The 15,613-nt window shown below is 43.1% G+C and overlaps 3 protein-coding genes across 3 annotated transcripts; 2 read left to right on the top strand and 1 right to left on the bottom strand.

The window, feature by feature from the left end:
- Positions 1–1,105: 1,105 nt before the first annotated feature.
- Positions 1,106–2,197, bottom strand: LOC308327572 (ethanolamine-phosphate cytidylyltransferase-like; the record flags this gene model as incomplete). The annotated part of the gene is made up of 1 exon (XM_080781093.1): positions 1,106–2,197. The coding sequence occupies one exon, from the start codon at positions 2,195–2,197 to the stop codon at positions 1,106–1,108; it is 1,092 nt and encodes a 363-aa protein (XP_080637219.1).
- Positions 2,198–8,015: 5,818 nt separating this feature from the next.
- Positions 8,016–9,476, top strand: LOC308326504 (vacuolar protein sorting-associated protein 37A-like; the record flags this gene model as incomplete). Its single annotated transcript, XM_080779408.1, has 2 exons — positions 8,016–8,605; positions 8,720–9,476. Exons 1-2 carry the CDS (start codon positions 8,184–8,186, stop codon positions 9,474–9,476), a joined length of 1,179 nt encoding a protein of 392 aa, XP_080635534.1. The 5' UTR covers positions 8,016–8,183.
- Positions 9,477–12,226: 2,750 nt separating this feature from the next.
- LOC308326591 (NEDD8-activating enzyme E1 regulatory subunit-like) lies at positions 12,227–13,831 on the top strand (the record flags this gene model as incomplete). Its single annotated transcript, XM_080779536.1, has 1 exon — positions 12,227–13,831. The coding sequence occupies one exon, from the start codon at positions 12,227–12,229 to the stop codon at positions 13,829–13,831; it is 1,605 nt and encodes a 534-aa protein (XP_080635662.1).
- Between the last annotated feature and the right edge of the window lie 1,782 nt (positions 13,832–15,613).

The following is a 15,613-nucleotide window of genomic DNA, read 5'->3' as shown; positions in this document are numbered from 1 at the left end:
GCACTCAATGAATGTCCTTTTCACATGTTTTATTACCTCTGACGAGCCGACGGCCAGGTGGGCCTTCCTCAGCGTTTGAGCCTTGCACCTACAATAATTCACTCTTCTAATTTGGTGTGTTGCGGGTTGTCTGCTTCTGCAATCTTTGTTCCTCTCATTAAATAAGTATAAACCTTAGCACCACCCATATGAACTGAAGCCACATCCACAGCTGTTGTATGATAATGGAGGTTATGGGAAGGGATGACTTTGGTGTATTTCGATTGGGCCTTTTGGCTTTTGGCTTTCAGCTGTCAGGAAGAAACCAACATTACACAGGGAAGACATATTTGAGTATTATAAGATTAGAGTAATGTTAACTCCATAGACACAAAACAGAAAAAGTACAAAAGCCACGACACTCCAACTTTAAGAAAACAGTTCACTGCACTGCTCTATTCTACACCACTACAGATCACAGCAAGAGGAGAGGTTTTTATTTTTGTTTCTTATAATGTATTATGCTTATAATTATAAATAATGTAATACAAGTGGCAAGGTGGTGTGTTTGAAAAGTGTTTGAATCTGTTGTGTTTAACTGTCAGCTTCAACAGGTCCTTGAGAACCACTTCGTTTTGGGAGTCCACATCATCCTCTTCCTTCCTGGAGTAGTCAAGGATCTCTTTGAAGAGTTGAGGGAGCCTGGTTGCTTTTTCATTACAGATCTTGTCCAGTGTGTTTACCCTCGCCATAGTGACAGGAAGACAAATCTGCTGTTTTGGACAGCAGTCCTGATCCGTTTCCCCACCCATTGCTACAGGAGTCTTAACCGGCCACGTAGGTCGCTAACACTAACCTCAGTCTTAACCGGCCACGTAGGTTGCTAACATCAGTCTTAACCGGCTGTACTGTATGTCAGTAGGTCAGACTAATGCGGGCAGTCTCTTTGCTACAGTAGATGGAAGTTTGACTGTCCAACCATGGTTTACACACATCGCACACCCACAGTTGGGTCCAGTTAAACGTCAAGCTATGTGTACAAGGTTCGGTACATTAGGATCATGTAGGATCGGTTGGGATATAAACCCTTAAGGGATATAAACCCTTAAGCGACTGAGGCCTTTTCCTATTTTGCTCCTTCCTCTCTCCTCCTCATGGCTTCAATTAGTGCCATTTCCCTAGCTTCTTTCTTCTGGTTCCTCACCTCATACTGCAGCCTATTTTCAATGATCCTTTGGACAATGTCATCAGTGACGATGGCGTTCCCACTATCTATCGTGCGGAATATTCCCCTCTTTTTGGACTCATCGTAAGGGTCTGAGCCATCCTGGTCTGTGAGCACCTCCGACGTTCCGTGACACACCAGGTCCACCTTGAAATGATCCAGGAGATCTTTTCCCACCGCATAGGGGGCTCCAATCACCACCTCTGATACATACTTGCAAGCCAGGACACTTAGTGTTCTCTCATGGACATTCATGATTGGATAGTTCTTCCCTTTGTAGAGATTCACTTCCTGATCAATGTGCAGGCCTACAATGACATAGGGCCTCTCTGCCAGCTTGTAGACCGCTTCTAGGAAATCAACATGGCCGGTGTGGAACAGGTCAAAGGCCCCGGTCACATAGATGATTGTGTCTCCGGGCTGGGGCTCTTTTCCCGAGGCAATCTGGATGATCTTCTGTGTTGTCTGGAGGAACTGAGACACTCCTGTCCATGGGCTGTGCCCTTTAGGACCCTTCCCGAAGTTGTCTATGTGCTGCTGGAAGTCCGAGTTATCAATGTTCCTGTGATGGGCTTTGGTCATAATGTCTGAGCTATCAATGTTGCTGTGATGGGCTTTGGTCATGAGCAGCATGCGACCCACCAGGTCAGTGGTGGAGACTCCCTGCGTCCGTTTACACTCCCGGTACCGGCCCTCGAGCTTCACCTCCGCATATGTATCCTTTCCGTCCACCGTCAAGGTGATGTCATCTCCATGCACACAGAAATCACTGTTGTATTTGTTCAGCGTCTCTAGGGTGGTGACATAAGGTGCTCCCTCCACTATCTCATCAACCCACTTGATGGCCCGCACCATCTTATAGCGTTCCGCCTGGGTGAACACTGGAGGACCTTTGTGTTTGGCGATTTCTGCATCTGTATGCAGTCCTACTAAGAGGTAGTCTCCCATAGCCTTGGCTTGCCTCAACTGGTTAGAGTGGCCATAGTGCACCATGTCAAAACAACCGTCAGACCACACCCGGATGATGGGCTTACTTTTGTCAGGGCTACGAAAGGAGTCCGCAAGCGTAGAACCATTGTCTCTCCCCTGTCCATTCGTGGCATGGTTGCCATTTTTGATCATTTTGACGGCTTTGGTTAACAATCAAAGAAAATACCGGAAAAAGATTTGAATATTTAACTTAAATTAGCCATACATTTATCAGAGGGATATTTGATATTCAAATTAGACGTCAGACTAATTATGTGGGGGGAGGGGGAAAGACCTGTATACAGTTTAAGTATCCTGTCTGTCCGCAGAAGCGTGATGTATAGGTGATGATTTTCTGACAATCACGTGATGTCAGAAAATAATAACCATGTATAGCTTTGCAAGACGTTTATTATTATAGGACGGTCAAGTGTTTCATATTCATGATGAAAACCAGCTCATTAACAGTTGGCACTGGCCAATTGACATGGGTATGGTAAATAAGGTGCTCTCTTATTTCTATTTGGAGATGTTGGGAATGTCTCTCAGCCAATCACAATGCAAGGAACTAACTGTGATGTCATCATCATAGAATAGAGATAAAAGGCGAGAAATATTGAGTGACTGCAGACTTTGCATACGTGGTTTACACTGTCATTAAAGATATGTCTGATGATGAGATCTTTCATGAATCTCCTGTCCAGCTTATCACCCTTTATAGTGATGAGGTGGATGACGCGATAGAGCCAAGGAAACGGTCCATGGCACACTCTTCTGGAGACTTCAACTCAAGGACGGGATCAAGACCTCCTCTCCTGAAAACATTGAGAGAGGCTGATGCAGCTGCCAGCTCTGCAGCTGATCATCTTGCGTCCGTTAGGGATGCCATGCAAGATGATTTTGGTGACGTCCACCAAGACAGAAGACAGCAAGAGAAGCTTCTGGAGAAGTTGGATGATTTTAATAAAATAAACAAACAGGTTCGACAGCAATTGAAGGAGGCAACAACAACAGAGGCTGATCGCATGAAAAGAGATGGACACATTGTCTTACCAAAGAATAGTGAAAACCTGCATATAAAAAAGAGTTATAGGAATACAGACAGAAGGATGGAAGAAGATTTGCGAAGGCAACCAAAGCAGAATCCATGCTGTCAAGATGTATGCAAACAGGACATGCGTGCTCACCTGCAATGGCATCTACGCAAAAAGGCAGCTGACAATGATCGTCAGACCGTGCAGCTCCGCAACTTGGAATCTGATAACGGTAGTCTGACAATGCAGATTCGGGCTCTAAAGAAAACACTTTTTGACAAAAAGACAAGTATTGTTGACTTGAAGAGGTCCATCGATGTTCTGTCTGATAAGAACCAGGAGGACAAAGAAATTCACCAGAGCACCGCCAGAGCCCAGAAACAGAGATCTGATAGACTCCAAGCTGCTCTTGATAGGATTAACACTCAATTGAGAGAGAGGGACTCTCAGCTGGACAATTCTTGTGTTGATAGGGATTCCTTTAGAAACCAGAAGCTGATATTGGAGCAGAAGCTAGTTGAATCCGAAGCTGCCCTGATAGAGGAGAGGAAGAAAAACACAGCTGAAAAGTACTTAAGTCAGCTGGCGCAGCTTAGAGATGAAGTAGATGTTTTCAGGACAAAGTATGAGCGCCTTTTAAGGCAGATGGAGGATGAGAGGTGTACAAAAGAATCAGAGGTTGAAAAGCTCAGGCAGGAGCTGGATGGGCGTGGCGATGAACTGCAAGCCTATCGTGATTTACTGAAGGAAGCCGAGCAGAGGTTCTGCGAGACCCAGGGGAACCTGCGATGCTCTCAGAGGAGCTTTTTAGAAAAGTCAGAGGCCTTAAGGAAAACGCAGCTTGAGCTGGACAGTGAAACAAAGAAGGCCAGATCGCATCAGAAGATGAAAGAGTCTATCCACGAGGACTACACTCGTCTGCAAGACAGAGTGTCTTCTATACAAAATAGGACAGAGGAGCTCCAACAGGAGAACCGGGAGCTGGTGCAGCGGCTGACAGATCAGGAGGAGGCTCTGACCTACAGCAACAAGCAGGTGGAACATCGCACTGCAGAGTCTCATGCCCTCAAACAGCAGTTGGACACACATTTGTCGGATGCTATTTCCAGAGAGACAGCTCTAAAGAACAAGATCTTTGAGTTGGAGGCAGAGAAAGGGAAAAGAGAGGCTGAGCTGAAGAAAGAGTTTAATTCGCGTCTCAAAAACCTCAATACTACCTTGGAAAAATCAGAAAGCAGCAGGAAAAACACCTTGAATGAGATAGATTTCTACCATAAAATTTATGATAAGACGTTTGGTGAGCCATATCGAGACCAAAGGGCTGGATCCTCATATCACAACTCATTGACTTGATCATTTCGGAGTATTTGCCAATGTATTTTGCATGCCGGCTCTAGGCTGAGCATGTTAACTTAGTAGTAGTGAAGCCATCCTGTTCACTGTATGGACAACCAGATGACACAGCAGCACCACACAGTCTTCTGTTCACAATTCCAGAATAGCATTTTCATTTGTCTGTGTATGTAATCTTCATTTATCCACTAATTTAGCCTATGCAGTTTTACTATAGGCTAAAATAAATGCTGACAAATAGGGATTAGTCAGCGTTACGTGTTTCTACCATAAGAACATAGTTTAGGTTTTTTTTGCCAATCCCCACTGTTGACCTAGAGAGGGTATAGACTATAGACTGCCATGTACAGTACATCCTCGGACTCAAATTGACCTAAAATCTCCTGCCCAGTTGGACAGCTATTTTTTGTTGTTTTTTTTGGATACAAGTTTGTTGCCAATTTACCAGAGATGCCTTGACTCGAGACAGACTTGAGTTGACAGTTTGAGGACTTGAGAGGACTTGACTAACATTGATAAAAAGACTTGGTAATAGTGACTTAAGACAACTGGAGACAATTAATTACTTAAAAGGACTTGACGTTTCTTATGAAACAGTTAAGTTTAGCTTTAGTGCAATGCATGCACACCTGCACACCTGGCAACAAACTAGGACACGGCAGAACACATGCCATCACACAAGGCAGGTATCAATGTATAGGGGGCTAGTTAGTTAAATAAGGATTACAAGGATTATGTTGATGGTGATAAGAGAATAGCTGTAAGCAAGATCTGCAGGTCAAACAAATCTGTGACACAAACGCCACAACATGCAACTTTCATCCATCAACCAAAGGATCCACAAGGAAATGTGAATGTGTCTTTTAGGCACCTGTAGTTTTATGTTATTTAACAAATCTTCCATATTTTCACCGTAGGCCTAAAATGTTTGATTTGTATGTTAATTCAAAAGTGTATATTTGTAAGTTACATTCAATTATATGTTAGATTTATAACAGACTGGAGCCTATGCTGTGATTGAAGTTATAATGACTTAACTACAGTATAAACATCCACAGTGGAACCACTAGCATCCACTGCTGGCCTAAAGTGCCTCATAAAATGTAATTGCTATGAAATGTCCTAAAACTCACACATTACAAGCACTCTGTCTCCTCTGTCTCCTTGTAGTGGGTGCACTGGCAGATCTGAGGGAACACAGAACCACAACCACACTAAGTGACCTAGGTATAGGTCACTTATTCACTTGTCCCTGGCCAAACACGCTAGCAAGTTGATCACGCCAGTGTGTGGTCCAACCTCTCAAACAGAGCACCTGAATGTGCTGGAGTTACGGTACCTACGATGTATTGGCCTGAGGCCCAATTATTTCAATCAGAGTTCTATTAAAGGTTCCTTTAAGTTGATACATCAACTAAAATATGGCGTCTTTTTCTGGAATAAAAATAAATATTCATTCTAATACATTGATTCTGCATCCTACTTGTGTGTAGGTGCGATATAAGCTCAATAGGATATTACAGATACAGAAATGTGACTGACTGAATGATTATAGTTGTTCTTTGTTCTATTTTGAGAGAACAGTCATTTGATCTTGTGTTGCCTGCCTATATCTGCCTTTCAATGGTCCGATTAAATCAGTACTTCCACCATTATGTTGTTGAGTCCACTATGGCCTGTGTTTAAGATGGTACATAATTATTACTCTATTTGATGCATTGATTTCACTGTATAAATTAGGCTATATTATTTGAGTTGAATGAATTAATTGAATATACAATTCTATAAATGCAGGGCAACATTGTCATGCATTATAGAATACAATGTATGTCTTGCAATGTATGTCTACAATGTATGTCTTTTTTAAATGTTTTTTTTACTTTCATGTCCTACGTGGGGTTACAGGGTTCTAATTATATTGTCAACAATACCATACAAATCGATCAAAACAACATTTTATTCACAAAATAATAAAAATAAAATTATTCACTGAACTATACATTCTGGTGGATGGCTCATACAGCTTAGGAGGTTTTAGAAATGTACAATAAAGAATAGGCACATGCATCCACTGGACAGCAGGTGCAGGACCAACTGTGGATATTTTAAGATGGAATGCCATGATGCTTTCTCCCCCTAGAACATAATCAGGTACTATGATTATTCTTATTTTTCTCAATTTCTTATTTTCTCGTTTTACTATGTTTGAATTGTACTATGTATCTGTATGCTGCCCTCTCATGTCTTGTTATGTCAGTTTTTTTTTGTGTTTAACCCTTCTAGACGGGAACCCCTCTTGGGGTTCTGTACAGTATGTACAGTATTCAAAAATTCAAAAAAACGTTGATGCTGCTATATAAATATTTGAAGTTTTTCAGAAAGCTTAGGTCAGGATTTAGAGGGCTTTTTAGAATCGGCCTCAGTCCTACGGATGGAAATTAGCATCTCTGCTAAATCCGGTGTATTTACACTACACTTTCATGTAATGTTCATTAATATGCTCTGTCCCGTCCAAATAAACCAATAAAGTAAAGTAAAGTAAGAGGGGCCCTTCATATGAGGATGAGAGGGGCACTCTTATCGTCATACATCATCATCATACATCACATTCCGTGCTCAGCCAATAAAATCATCTCAAATTTGGTACACACTGCATGACGCACAAAGCTGGGCCTAGGAGGGGCTAGCGCCTCTAAAACATCATTTTAATATAAAATAAACATTCAGTAAGACTATAAGACAGTGAGGAATTAAAACAAGAACGGTGTGATATAAAGGGCTTTGAGTATCTAATGTGGAGATCGAAAATGCCTCTCTCCTGAGAAGTACAGTATAGTGTGTTGATGTCACCTCCTTCAGGGGGCAATTTGACCTGTTCAATGGCAATACTTTTATGAAGAAATGTTTGGCTTCTGCAAAATGATGAACCACTGGATTCCTGTAATCTTTTTATAAGGTCGGCAGTGGCTCAGGCTTATTGGCCGGCCGGTAGAGTTGCTGGATGGGAACCCAGTTTCCAGATCCCAGTTCTCCTGGTGTGCAGGTTGGTGCATGCCTTGCATGGTTTCCTCCGCCCATTGGTGTATGAATGGGTGAATATGCACAATAATCTATGTAATGCGCTTTGGATAAAAGCGCTGAAATGCATCATTTACCATTTTTGAGGGTCGCTACTCACTAGCCCCTATCTATGTCATATGACTGCCAGCCAAGTTTGTGGACTTTTAATGATGTAAAAAAGAGCACCCGACGTGACGTCATGTGGCAGCCAAGTCTATGGACTTTTAATATTTGTTTGTTTGCACAATGTTTGTTTAAAGAAGTGATGAGCCCTCATCATCATCAGACAGCATCACCATATGTTATCATAAAGGCACCGCTCACTTCACACTGGGTGTGATTCTTTACATAGAAATGTACAATAATTGCACAATGTGGAATAAATGATGGTTAATATGGTGCCATGTGGAACTCTATTTTTGGAAATCGAAATGACGTCAGTACTTCAGGTCAATATGACATCACTGTAAGGCCACACTGATTCTTCTGGAACAGTAATGTCCATTTTAGCCATTTTGTCCTCAATCCCCAAGAAGTTATTCCAGCGGGTGTGACAGAAGAGGATGAACTGGCTTTCCCCCTTAGCGTCCAAAGGCTCCGGACCTCTCCAGCAACTACGACGGCTGCAGATCGACTCTCTGAAAACCGCTCACCCCAGCCTAGCAGAGATCCAGAAGGATGTGGAATACAAGATACCGTTCACAGTCAGGAACTCGACCATAAGCCTCAGCATTTTGCTCCCTCCTCAGTTCCCCCAGGAGAAGCCAGTCGTCAGCGTCCACCCGCCTGTTGGCCATCATCTAGTGGACAACAATAATGGCACCATGATCACAAGCCCTCTCATCACAAATTTTGGGACGCATTCTGACTTGGGCAAAGTCATACAGCATCTGTTGGATGAGTTCTGGACGAGCCCTCCTGCTCTGACATCTAATGGCCACTCTGGCTTCCCATATGGTATGTACAAACAATCAGGAATGGCACCGTACCCAATCAGAAAAGGCAATATCCGCACTCATGAAATAAGTTACAAAGGTGCTTTTAATGCGTCACCTCAGCAGTCAAACAAACGAACATGTTTTGGCCCTGCTGACCTTAGTCAACGTTTACCAGCACCATACCCAACACAAGGATTCCACTACGGGTCTGGCCCTGTATGGCCCAATCAGGCACCAGGGCCAGTCTCAGCTCTGATGCCTCATCCCGGTGTGGATACCATGTACGGCACCGCTAGAGCAGCGCCAGTGCCATATGGTTTAATAACTAACCTTCCACCATCTGTGCCCACTGTAAACTCCCAAGCCGGGCTAAGCGGCCATTTGTACAAGATGCCAGAGATTCCAGAGTATTTTCCTGAACTCTCTGAATTGAGTATGTCCCAGCTGAAAGACATGTATGAGCAAGAGGATGTGTTGCTGGACTTCTTTGTGAGCCTGCCACAGCTCAAACGGGTGACCAGTGATAAAGAAGAGCTGATTACCAACAATCGAGACATGGCCAAGAAGAACTTCCAGATGGAACCACTGTTGGAGCGGAAGAGGCAGGAACTCCATGACAAGTACCAGCTTCTAGCCGAGAGGAAGTTAGCCTTTGAGACCAAGATGGAGAGGCAACATGAGTTGAGTGAGAGTTGTAATCTGAGTGCTCTGAGAGCCCGTTTACAGGTGGCAGCCCACCAGGCAGAGGAAGAAGCAGAGGAGACAGCTGATATCTTCCTAGAGGGACGTACAGAAATAGAAGACTTCCTGACCAGCTTCATGGAGAAGAGAACACTTTGCCACAGCAGAAAGACCAAAGAGGAGAAGCTCCAACAAGCCATCAGCAAAACAAATGGACAATTCCCCACCAGCCAATAGAACTCAAGGGCTGGAGTTCTAGCAACCAGCAACTGACATCCGAAAGGGTTGAGAATGAGATGATGAGAACAAGACGGTGAAGATGATGATTAGACCCTAAAGAAACTATCGAATGCCATCAACACAATTCCCGTCTTCACAAACTTAGCATCCAAATGAGTCAACCTTATTTCTGGATTCCAACTGATTCAGTTGCAATTAGATTCCTAGATTTGACTGTCTGGAATGGACAAAGACCCTCTTACTGCTCCATAGTCTCCGTTTCAATTTTAACCCCTATTCTGGGGGGAACATAAGCCACCAATAGGCAATCTACAAACTCGCAACGGGACGCGCTGTGAGCGCTGTGTGAGTCAACACACCAGCAACATTTTACAAACAATGGGTAAGTAACAGATTGTAATGTGTTGGTAAGTAACAGATTGTAATGTGTTTTTTGTTCGTTTTTTTGTTTTGTTTATTGCGTCACATTTACTGTGAACATGCATCTCCTGTCAGTTAGTCTCCCACGCCTCCATATATGGTCACGACTCGTGACATCACCCTTCCATATATGGTCACACCTTGTGACATCCCGTCTCCATATATGCACACGCCTTGTGACTTCATGCCTCGTCACATGTCATGCCACCATATATGAAGATCGCGACACTGACCTCATCTAACCCTGGATAACCATACATGGAGAAGACTGGATCACTAGATCTGCATATATGGAGCCGGCCAGCAACTCTACATCTGACCTCAAACCCTTAGATCTCCATATATGGAGCTGACCTGTTCTTAAATTCCATATGTTGATCCTCCCCACCTGTCCTTCATAGTTCTGACAATCCTGACCCCATCGAACCCTGTACGCTCAAGACACACTCCATATATGGCCTGCACAGAACCTGACCCTGCATGCCAAAGCGCCAGCGCTCACCCAGCAGCCTGCTGTCAGCCTGCCGTCACCCAGGCCAATGCATACACGTGACCTTGCCGCTTCTCGCCCTCAGGGCGTCTTACTGGTATATATATATATATTATATATATATACACCAGTAAGACGTGCAAACGCGGGAAGCGAACGCAGCTCGTACATATTTGGGTTTTGGACGTATAGCTGCTTTGGGGACTCCTTATATGGTTATGGCTGAGTCATGGTGACGTAATCACTCAGCTCCATATATGGGCACAAAAGTGGGACAGACAGACAGTCAGACAGACACACACACAGACAGACATGATCTGCTAGGTCTCATAGTAAGTGCTCACGCAATAAAAAAATTCTGGCTGGTTGAACTCCAATTCAAAGTAGGCCTAAATAAAAGGAACTCGAACGGGATACTGAGAAACATCCAAGGAAGTTGCTGCAGTTAAAAAGCTCCAGTTGGAGCTCGGGAACGAGCTGACGGTCCACCAACAGGCGAGCCACCTTCATCTCATTCAGGAAAAATGTATTGATTGAATACTTTATTAACACTGGGTCAAACCCCTATAGGGCCTAGGCGTGTTTCCATTGCGGTCCATAATTTCATAATCATGCACCCCTAATTGATGACATCAAGGATCTCCATATGGCCATTATACTTGCACACAGACATGTACGCATTTCAGTGATGTTGAAACACTTGCCCAATGCCCATACTGTATATGCATTTCTAGATTTACCCTGAGACTTGCCATTGGTTTAATTGTCTTCACAGTGCCTCCTGTAAATATAGGAATAATGAAGCACTGGCTCTATTAATATGGTGTTTTGCAGAGAGATACAGTTGGAAGTCAAACTTCATCACAGATACTTGCAGCAAATGGATCATTATAATCTCAATAAAGTTCTAACTAAATACCAACCTCAGGGCCATCCGTTGAGCACAAACAAAAATAATCGCTAATAAATTATTTTTTATAATAATTATAGTTTATTATAGGCTTCAGTTTCAGACTTCAGTAATATAAAGTAACTAGTAATTGTTGTATATACTCACCGCATAGGTCAATCCAAAACACAAAATTAACCATTACAAATATATTCATTTAATTACCATTAACTTTTAAACTAAGACTAGAGTATTCTATGTGTTAACATTGTATTACACATACCACACAGGGCAATCCACCAATTAATACACCATGCAGGCCAATCAAACACTATACTATAAGACTGAATATATGAAAACCTCAGGAGGTTAGACTTATCTAGAGAGTGGACTGTCCTGCAGTGGCCACATGAATTCCTAGATCAACATCGGAAGCCATGCCATTATTAGACACGGTCATGTTCTATAAAACATCAAAACGCTGCGTCCTCATCCACAGAGCTATAAACTCTCCTTCCCAGTTGGCCAGCTGTTTTTCTTTTTTTCTGGGGTGGGGAGGGGGACTTATTTTGTCATATCAAACTTACTTTTGTCCACTTTAGTCACTGTCTGAGGTTTAGTGGCTTGGAGAGATGCTCCCTGCATGACTTGCCGATAATAATTAAGGCAAACTGATGCGAATAATCAGTTAGATCAGTCAAATGATATATGATTATTATATTTCTTGCGATGAATACATCCAACGTTGCACTGTTATGACACAGTGATTTCACGTAAATTTCCCTCCCTGCTGGTCAGTATACTGATGGAATATTAAGCCATATATGGTTATTATACTTTCTGACCTCACATGTGATTGGCTGAGTGGCAGAACTACATCACGTCTTGATGGAAAGACTGGGTTACTTAAACTGTATTCTGGAAAAGAGCTTTCCTGTAGAGCTTACCATGGCACCCACCAAAGCTTCAAAAGAACAGAAATATGACAGACAACTGAGACTGTGGGGGGACCATGGTCAAGAGGCTCTTGAGAATGCACATGTGTGTCTCCTAAACGCCACAGCAACTGGAACAGAGATACTGAAGAATCTTGTTCTACCAGGCATTGGAGCTTTCACCATCGTTGATGGACACACAGTCTCTGGAGAAGATGTCGGAAATAACTTTTTTCTCAGCTTCAACTGTATAGGGAAGAACAGAGCACAAGCTACCACTGAGCTGTTACAAGAGCTGAACAGTGATGTTTCCGGAGCATTTGTTAAGGAGACTCCAGATAAGCTCCTGGACAATGACCCAGAGTTTTTTCACAGGTTCACCCTGGTTATTGGTGTTCAGTTGCCAGAAAGCACGTGCCTGAGGCTAGGCTCCGTGCTATGGAACGCATGTGTGCCCTTTCTAGTTTGCAAAACGTATGGACTAATCGGCTACATGAGACTAGTGGTGCAAGAGCACACAGTGGTTGAGTCTCACCCAGACAATACCTTGGAAGATCTGCGTTTAGACCAGCCATTTCCTGATTTAAAAAAACACATCCAATCCTATGACCTGGGCAGCTTGAAGAAAAAGGATCATAGTCACACACCGTGGATTATTATTGTTGCCAAATATTTGGAGGAGTGGCTCGCTGAGCACAATCACCAACCACCAAAAAACTACAAAGAAAAGGAGGCCTTCAGGCAGATGATTCGCGAAGGAATTTTGAAGAAAGAGAACGGTGTCCCTGAAAATGAAGACAACTTTGAGGAGGCTATTAATAATGTCAATACCGCTTTAAACCCTACCAAGATTCTTTGTGATGTGGATGAACTCCTGAAAAGTAAGCAGTGTAATGACATCACATCGCAGACCCCACCCTTCTGGGTGATGCTGCGAGCTGTCAAAGAGTTCATTCAGAACGAAGGCACTGGTAACCTGCCTGTGCGAGGGACCATTCCAGACATGATAGCAGATTCCCAAAAGTTCATCAACCTTCAGAATGTTTACAGGGAGAAGGCCCTGCAGGATGCTACTGCTGTGTCTAAGCATGTCAAATGTATCTTGAAGTCTGTAGGAAAGCCACCAGAGAGCATCTCTGAAAAGGACATCAAACTCTTTTGTAAGAATTCATCCTACTTGAGGGTGGTGTGTAGCAGGTCTTTGGCTGATGAATACAGCGTGGATTCAGTAAATAAAGATGAAATAACCAAATGTATGGACAACAATCCAGACTGTGACATGGTCCTCTACCTCATGTTGCGCTCTGTCGATGGCTTCTTTCAGCAGCATTCCCGTTTCCCAGGGGTTTGCAACTACCAGGTGGATGAGGACATTGGCAAGCTGAAGCTGTGTTTGAACAGTCTGCTGCAGCAGTACAACCTGAACATCGACGTCAAAGACGATTACATCCACGAGTTCTGTCGCTTTGGTGGTGCGGAGCCACACATAGTCGCAGCATTTTTGGGAGGTTCAGCTGCTCAAGAAGCAATCAAGATCATCACTCACCAGTTTGTACCCTTCAACAACACCTTCATATACAACGCAATGTCTCAGACAACTGCAACCTACCAGCTGTAGAACAAGGCTTTGCCTAATAACCGAATGGCTTCCTTGTGAATCTCCAACGTAATTTTGATGATGTCAGTCTTGGAGGGGCCGATTAATCAGATTCACACAAAAAACTGAAAATATATTCACACACTATTCAGGGATTAATTTCCCGGATGTTTGCCCTTCTGTACATTCAATAAATCGTTATCCTAAAACATCCTCACCTTTATTTCACCCATTTCTAAAAGTAAAAAGATGTTATCGTACCTGCCATAAAGGGGGTTTTAGAGGGGTGCAAGCCCCTCCAATACATGGCGTTGGCTTTTGAAGATTATACGTATATCGCAGCCAATTTAATTGAAACAGAACCAGAAAATTAATCGAAAAAAAGGAGCCAGAATGGAAAAGGGAAAGAAACAGTACCACTGTAAGCATTGTAGAAAAAGAGTTGCTATGGCCCGAATTTAGCCCAAGGAGTGTTTTTTGTGCAAAACAAATGCTTGGAATGGATTCAGAATCATGAAGAAACCCTAGTTTGACATGTCACATGCTACAGCATAATGACAGTTTGCCACTGTGGCGACCCCGAAGATCGCCGCCTCGTACGCCCTAGCTAAATCATTAGAGCATTCCTTGGGCTACATCTGTGCAACATATGGCGCTTTTAGACGAATTAGCGCAAAAATATCCTTTATCTCTCTGTAAGCTCCTCCACTAACTGTGTTTGTACAATACCAGCAGGGTCTTCACTTCAGGCCTGCTGTTGAACTTGACTCCACACATGGACATGACGAGTTGACACACATAGGGATGTGATGAGGTTTATAGCTGCACAGCCAGTGGTGGAAAAAGTACTCAAATGTTTTTCTAAAAAGTAAAATTTATAAAAAGTAAAATTATCAATACTGCCATATAGAAATACTCCATTCCAAGTAAGTTTGGAATTCAAAATGCAGCCTAATTGAGTATTGGCATCAAAATGTACTTAAAGTAATAGTAGTCACTATGCAGAATGTCCCATTTCAAGTTGCCAAGTGTATACAAATATTTTAAAAATAGCAGATCTACAAGCTTACAATGCGTCGCACGCTTACGACAAAGAAAGCACACATCATATGCACTGTACTCATGTACTGTAAAGTCCAAGTCAATCCAGAACGACATAGATTGTGGCCATGTCATAATAGACAAACATTTGGAGAAAATAGATTATTTAGAAGCTCACAATATGCTGCAACATGACACGTTGACAGCTTTGAGATCAGCTATTTTGGACATTTCGTTCTGGAGGTATGAAACAAATAGGAGGCCAAGTAATACCTTCAGGGTATAATAGGGTTCAAGTGGTTAAAATTGTCATTTACATGTGTCTGTATTACAGTTGGTGTTGTATCTTAAGTGCATTGTCCTCGGTGCCCGGCGCATGCATGTCCATGTTGCATGTTTCCATTTTACCAGTGTTTCCTGCCATGCTGTGGCTCTAATGGTAAGAGTTTGTTTCGCTATGTGTTCACGTGACCAGAGTGTTGACCTCAGCTGCAGCCATAAAGTTATTATTGTGGCTTTTATTATGTTTTTTTTTTTTTTGTGGAAACCTTTATTTTATATTTTTTTCATGGACCCTGGACAGACAGTAGGCTGACAGGAAATGGGGAGAGAGATGTGGGGGTGACATGCAGTAAAGGCCGTCGGGATCGGGAGTCGAACGCGCGGCACACTGCCAGACTGGATTACCAGCCAAGGTGCCTGGACGGCCCAGGCCACAGCCACAGAGTTCTAAAGAATCTAAGAGAGACGGCGTGAGATAAG

This window comes from Protomyctophum bolini, assembly GCF_963924005.1.
Source record: "Protomyctophum bolini genome assembly, chromosome: 13".
Lineage (NCBI taxonomy): Eukaryota > Metazoa > Chordata > Actinopteri > Myctophiformes > Myctophidae > Protomyctophum > Protomyctophum bolini.
The sequence above is the reverse complement of the archived record's forward strand: the minus strand, read 5'-3'. Positions and strand labels throughout refer to the sequence as shown.